The sequence below is a fragment of the Ictalurus furcatus genome, chromosome 27 (assembly GCF_023375685.1).
Source record: "Ictalurus furcatus strain D&B chromosome 27, Billie_1.0, whole genome shotgun sequence".
In the NCBI taxonomy this organism is placed as follows: Eukaryota; Metazoa; Chordata; class Actinopteri; order Siluriformes; family Ictaluridae; genus Ictalurus; species Ictalurus furcatus.
In genome coordinates this window covers 7,793,372-7,799,919 of record NC_071281.1, presented here as the reverse complement: position 1 = coordinate 7,799,919, position 6,548 = coordinate 7,793,372, and the positions used below count along the sequence as shown (strand labels likewise).

Sequence of the window (6,548 nt, the reverse complement as noted above, 5' to 3'; positions counted from 1 at the left end):
CCGCCATAGATGTTCCCGGTGTTGGGGCCGCACACCGATTACATCACTTGCCCACCGCAGCACAACCCCCACTGTCGTTTTTGCCTTTTTATAGTAATAAAAATAATTTAGTTCAGTTAGAGTACGGACGCTATAATTAAAAACTGAACGCGTCTGTTCAATTTCAGCATGAGCCGAAAATCCAAAATCGAGTCAGAGTCGCAGCACAGATCAGCAGGAGTCAGATTTCATTTAGCACGATTTAGAGTGAGGCAAGCTGACTGACAACACGATGGTGGAAGGTTTGGTTAAAAAAGTTATATGTTTAATATTTGTTTGTCATTGTACTGTTTTGTAGTTGTCGTGTTTTTCATTAAGAATAATAATGAACCCACCATTCAAGCAACTGCTGCCATTAATTCAAAAGCGGAAGGCGCACGGGCATTCCTAAGCAGTGTGTTAACAACAGTAGCTTTGAAGCTTTAATGTTTTATTTTTTATGAACAATAATTGAATCCTACTTTTAGTAATTTAAAACAACAGTGCCAATTTTATCCTCTGTGTGTACAGATACACACTGTCCTTACTTTATCATGTATTTAGTTCTCGTGTGCTTGGGATTGGCGCACACAGCGTTTCTGTCAGCCTGCACATTTTGGAAGTTGGACATTTGTCTAGCTAGTATTTAACCACTATTGACTTTGTAGGCAGTTTAATTTCCGGGAATTGATCTTGAAATTGAGGTACTTGGTAACTTTCCAATAAAAATGAACTGATTCATTTTTCAAATCATTATTTATTGGAACAGCATGGCAATGACCGATTGGGTGACTCATTGCTATAATTTTCAGTTATGTTCTTTTTAAAAACTGGATGTTAAATTTGGAGTCAGACAAAATATTTACGTACAAGAAATGCATAATATTGCCATGCAGTGAACTGATGTCCCGTTCAGGGTGTAGGCTCCAGATCCACTGCGACCCTGATTTGAATAAAACTGTTACTGAAGACGGTATAGATGATTGAATGAATGTCTAATGTGGTAACGTGATCCAGCTTGTGTTACTGTTTACAGTTGTCATTGTAAAGAAAAGGTCACTCAGTAATTGCAGATTACTCAATGACGTGACCTCAGTCTTTTCCGACAGTTGATTCATGAACAACTTTCTGTCACGGCCTGTGAAGCTCTAAGCACTAAACGAACAGCTACTGTAGCACTAAATAAAACGTAGGCAGAAAGTTCTCCTGTCCTTGTTGGGTCATTCCAACAACTTGGCCAGCGGATTCGTTCCAGGTATGCAAGCCAGTTCTTTGAACTCTTCTTATTGAGACAGCTTTTATATCCTTGTCTGAAGTGGTCCCAGTGAATATATATATATATTTTGGACTCAGAAGTGAACTCTCCAAGTATTTATCAGTGTTACTGATTACATTGTGGCTAATTTACATCCAGCTTTATCAGTTTGATGACACTTTTTTGTAATCTCCTTTCCAGCCTATTGTTGTTTATGTACACAGATAGGTGTCAATGCAGAGCTCAGTAAAGAGTACAGATGCAATTATGAAATGCTTTGAAGTCTCAGGAATGCAGGTCAAAGGCTTTAGCTTTTATTCTCAGAAACTGTCATTCCTAGTGTGAGCCACAGCAGTGGCGTCCTGCATGTGTGCACAGCAGTAAAGCTCACCGTGCAGGTCTCCTCACAAATGCCGCCATTTATTCTTAACATCTTTTTATTTACATATACGCAATTCACAAACTAACTAACAGAACAGTTAGCTACTAAAATGTGATTTTTCTTTTGCTTTTCTTTACTGTCGACGTTTGTTAGTTTGCCTTGTGTGTAATTTGTTTCTCTTATAGAGAGCCTACTGTGATAGTGTCTTGCTAACATGCAACTGATTATACGCAAACCGTACAATTTACAACTGCACATGAATGACAAGAAACCCCATAATTCACATTTGAATTTTGAATTTTACCAGGGTGTCAGTTGCAGTATAATAAACAGGGCCTCACAATGATGATGAAAATGATAATAATGGTTGTTTTGCTCAATAATGAAATCAGCAACATAGTCTAGCAACATAATAGTTCTATTGCACTTTATCACAGCACACAATAGAAATACACTTTTCCCTCATATTATATTTTATAAGCTTCTTCTTTTTCTTCTTCTTCTTCTTCTAAGCTTCATAATTGAATATTAAAAAATGCATATTTTAAAGAAATATTCATAAAATGCAGCTGTAAATATTTACATCACGATTAAAATCTTCAAAACTAAAACTTTCGCTCTCTTCAAAACTGGATTTAAGCAAAACTGGTGTATATATCAACTGCAATATAAAACAATATTGCAGTTGATGTTTACTAGATAAGGAAGCCAAAAACACACCTGTCAAAAACTGAATAAGTGTTCAGCAGTAATCTTCAGGTAAACTATAGTGATGTTAATTTAAAAATATAATAATAAAGGGATTCATTTTTCCATATACCACCATACAGACCCCCTGAGTCCATGCTTTGAAGAACCACTGGGCTAGATTCACCTGCCCCTTTTGACCATGCGTGCATGCACGTGCATGTGCATTTGTAACACAAGCCCATCCTATAAGCCCTACATGCCAAGGCTGTTTCCCAGGTCTTTGAAACTCTATGGATTGCAATAGCTGATGTGCATTAACTGTGCTGGCTTATGAAAATCTCTGGAGATACTCAGTGGTGAGAAGTTTGTACTAAATATTAAATAGAGTATATTGCGATTTTTTTTTTTTTTTTTTTTTTTTTTTTTTTTTCACCACCTATAGCCAAGTTACATATCAACACACAAAGCACTTGCATGTCTTTTCATGTCTGCACACTGAATTCATAATAGATATGATCTAAACACTTCATTGTGTACACCCATCAAAATAAAGTCAAAAATGTTCCTATAACGGACTGTAGCAGGTGGGAGCGTGGCTTAGGGTGGGACTGCACTGTTTGGGAAGTGTTTGGAGTAAAGACTAATGTGGCACACAATGAACCCTGTTTTCCCTCGTACCCCCATCTGCTAAGCAGATGAGAATGGGTTTCAGAACCCCTTCAGGAAGCCAACAACCCTTAACTATTCATAGAACCCACAATGAATCCTTGTGCACCTAATGTAACCTAGCTTTTGAGAACCTAACTTTTCTTCTGTCCTTCCAGAACCTTCTAGAGATGTTTTTATCATTTGAATCTTTATCATCTTAATAGTCTTTGCAATACTTGATCAACTTTATTAAGGCCAAGGTGTTACATCAGCTTAGAATTTTGCTGCATTGGTGTTTGATGCAAATTTCTGTTCAAAAATGAAAAGGGAGAGAGAAGAAAACGAAAAAAAAAACTAAGTACACAAGTGTACTGTATATTGATAGTTGTAACAGGACTTCAGGTGTCTCTCGGGTTTAATGCAGTGAGGGTAATTACATTTGCATTAACTACTGGTTTTCCAATAAGAAGTTAGCTTCTAACTTGGAACACTAAGTGGACAGTTCCTGTGTAGTCTGTGTAGGAACTGCCACATTACAAATTGGTGTTTGATTAGCAGTAGCAATACTAATTATGACACAGGAATTCTATATAAGACTTTAAATTGTTAAAATACACCTGTCTACGTGCACTGAAGCTTTATGTATAGTTAATTTTTTTAACTAGTTATTAGATTATATTGTTTTGTATTGTATAATATTATTGTAAACACTTGGGGACCAAAATATTTTTTAGAAATACAGTCCTCTCTCAAAGTATTGGAACTGAAAGGCCAATCCTTTTTGTTTTTGCTTGACGCTGAAGACATTTGGGTTTGAGATGAAAATAAAAAAAGATTAATGTGATAATAGATCAGAATTTCAGCTTTCAATTCCTGATATTCATATAATTGGGAGGCAGACCTCCCAATTTTAGGTGAGATAAAATATTGGAAAAGGTAGTCTTAAAGTACAAGTGGTGCTTGACAATTTGTGAACCCTTTAGAATTTTCTATATATCTGCATATTGGACCTTGCCGTTCCAATAGTTTCAGAGGGGACTGTAGCATTGTTTTACATTGCTGAATAGTTTACATTTCAGCTAGTTAGCAAACCAATATCAGAGGAAACTGTAAAGATTGCCAAGAATAATACTTAAAAATTATGTTTTAATTTTTTGCTGTCAAGAGCAAGTGTATTCCAATGCACATAAAACTGGGTTCATTATTCCTAAAATGAATTGGATTGTTGCATTTCTAATATTCTCCTTCTTCCCAATGGCTGTAGATGGGAAAGTTCAGGATGTTACTCTTTAATGCTGAAGAGGAGGAACAGACGAAACGCATGGAGAACAACTTCCGCCCTCCACAGCCCCTGAAGGGCAGGACAGTCCGTGCCTCCTTTAAGTAGCCGACCAGTCACCATACTAACACTGAAATGTTTTAGCATCATCTTTCTGCAGCTTGGAAGTCTAGACACTGTTTTTCTTTAACTAAAGTCAGGTACATTCTGAGACTCAGTAATAAGATGAACCCAACCCCAATAAGCACTATGAAAAGCATTACTTGTTGTGTAGGTGTATATGTCGCATTGTAGCCTGCCAAGAAACATAAATCATGTCTTGAAATTGAGGTGATTAGATCTGAGCTGAAGATGCAAAAATACTACCATGTGTTATGTTTCTTTTTTCCACTGTGGTTTTACTTTTCTATCAAACAGATGAATCATAAAACAGTAGAGGCATGGAGTGCTTCCTAAAGCACACCAAGTGCCTGAGCTGTTTTACAGATCTTCTATAATCCATCATGATCCACTCTCAGGTGTGTGCAGTGACTCAGAGGTCACATGACCTGGGACAAGCCTTCTGTTTTCCCACATCATTTGGTTAGTAACCAGCCTCTGGCAAACCACATTTAAACTCTTCACCGCTTATTTTCTGCGCAAAATTTTGGAACTTATTACGAAATACTCCAGAGATTTCGGGTGATGTAATCTAACAAAATATTCCAATGCTTGTTACAGTAAAGCTAGTGATGTTTTCACTGTACAGCGCTCGCTTTCTTCTTGCGAGTCTCGCTGCTGATGGTTCGTAATGTCCCATATTGACATGGTTTTAACCCCACTGATTAGCAAGGCATAGCTAGTAAAATTAGTAGAATATTTCTCATCCAAATATTAGCTTTCTTTTAAAAGTGGCATTATTAAAATTGTTGATTCCATCGGGTGTGTGAGGTCTTACTTCTCCAGAGCATTAAAGCTTGACAGAATTAGCAAGGCACTGTTTATAGCATGACATTGGTCCACTGACACTGACATTTAAAAAAAAAATCAGCCTTTCCCCCTTGACATAATAACAATTTAAAGTCTGTTTTGCAGGAGTGCTGGTATTACTCATGCTGCTAATGTATTTATGTGTGGGGTTCTTTGAAATGCAGACAAGCTAATTAATATGGTTTAAAATCTACAGAAACCTGGAATGCCTTCAAAAGCGTTGATTGAATTTGCGTCAGTGATGAACGCTGCTGCAGTTATTTAACCCGTTCTTGACAATGATCTCTGGGGCTGCTTCAACATGGTTACAGTTTATACTGAATTAGTGCTATTATAGCTTATTGTATGGTGTGTAATTGATGATTAAAAAGTCACTCAATTTCCTGAATAGAGAAAGGCTTCATTTTACCAAAGGATATGTGGGCATTATTATAAGAGAGTTATGGCAGCTTTGTGTTCTTTATTTAGTTTTCTTAAGTTTTCTTAATTTAGACAAACTTGCGGTCTTTAATTTAGAAAGAATATGCTTACTTGCACCAGGCTTACAGGTTTATATATAGTTTGTCATGTATTTGTGTAGTCATAATATGGTTTACAAACAGCTATCAAATAATTAAAATGCCTCTTAGGATTAGTAGAATATTTTGTGCTTGAAATTGTCTATTTGTTGTCATTATTTTTTTTAATTCAAAATATAAGAATATCATGGTTATGTGAATTACAATAAAATTAACAAATTACATTTTCACTGTTTTTTCCCCCCCTTCTTTTCTATTTTACTCCTAAACCATCAGTTGATTAGGAGAGATGCTTCTCTGACTTTAGTTACTTATTCATGTTATGGTTATCTAAGACGAGTGTTGAAGTTTCACTGAGGATCTCCTTGGGTCCAGTTACCCAAAACCCTCGAACCTCGATTACATTTTCACAGTAAGAGACTGTTAAAGTAATTGTGTTCAGGTTTTGTAGTATGATACTTTTGGGAATCTCATGCGATAATGTGCATGCAGGTCTGTAATGTTGCAGTGCTCCATACCGCCACTTTGTGGCAAAGGAAGAATTAATAATAAGCGTGCATAATTTTTTCTCAGTGAAGAGACATACTGTATGTACGTTTGCAAATGATTATACACACTTGGAATTTTATGATTCAGGGAATGTGTAAATAAAGAGAACTAGTCTATATTTTGTTTGTTGCAATGTGACACGTTCACTAGTTACAAGAGGAATTCCGGTCCAATGGGTGTCAAATCATTTTAGTTGTTGTTGTTGTTGTTATTAGTATATTACTGGTAATTTATTTTAAA

The 6,548-nt window shown here is 36.3% G+C and overlaps 1 protein-coding gene across 1 annotated transcript in view; it reads left to right on the top strand.

The window, feature by feature from the left end:
• The window catches only part of ca7 (carbonic anhydrase VII), a 14,495-nt gene extending 8,265 nt beyond the window's left edge, over positions 1-6,230 (top strand). Inside the window, exon 7 of the mRNA XM_053617331.1 lies at positions 4,258-6,230. Coding sequence (XP_053473306.1) covers positions 4,258-4,380 — 123 coding nt within the window. The 3' untranslated portion in view covers positions 4,381-6,230. The remainder of the gene's footprint in view (positions 1-4,257) is intronic.
• The last annotated feature ends 318 nt before the right edge of the window (positions 6,231-6,548 follow it).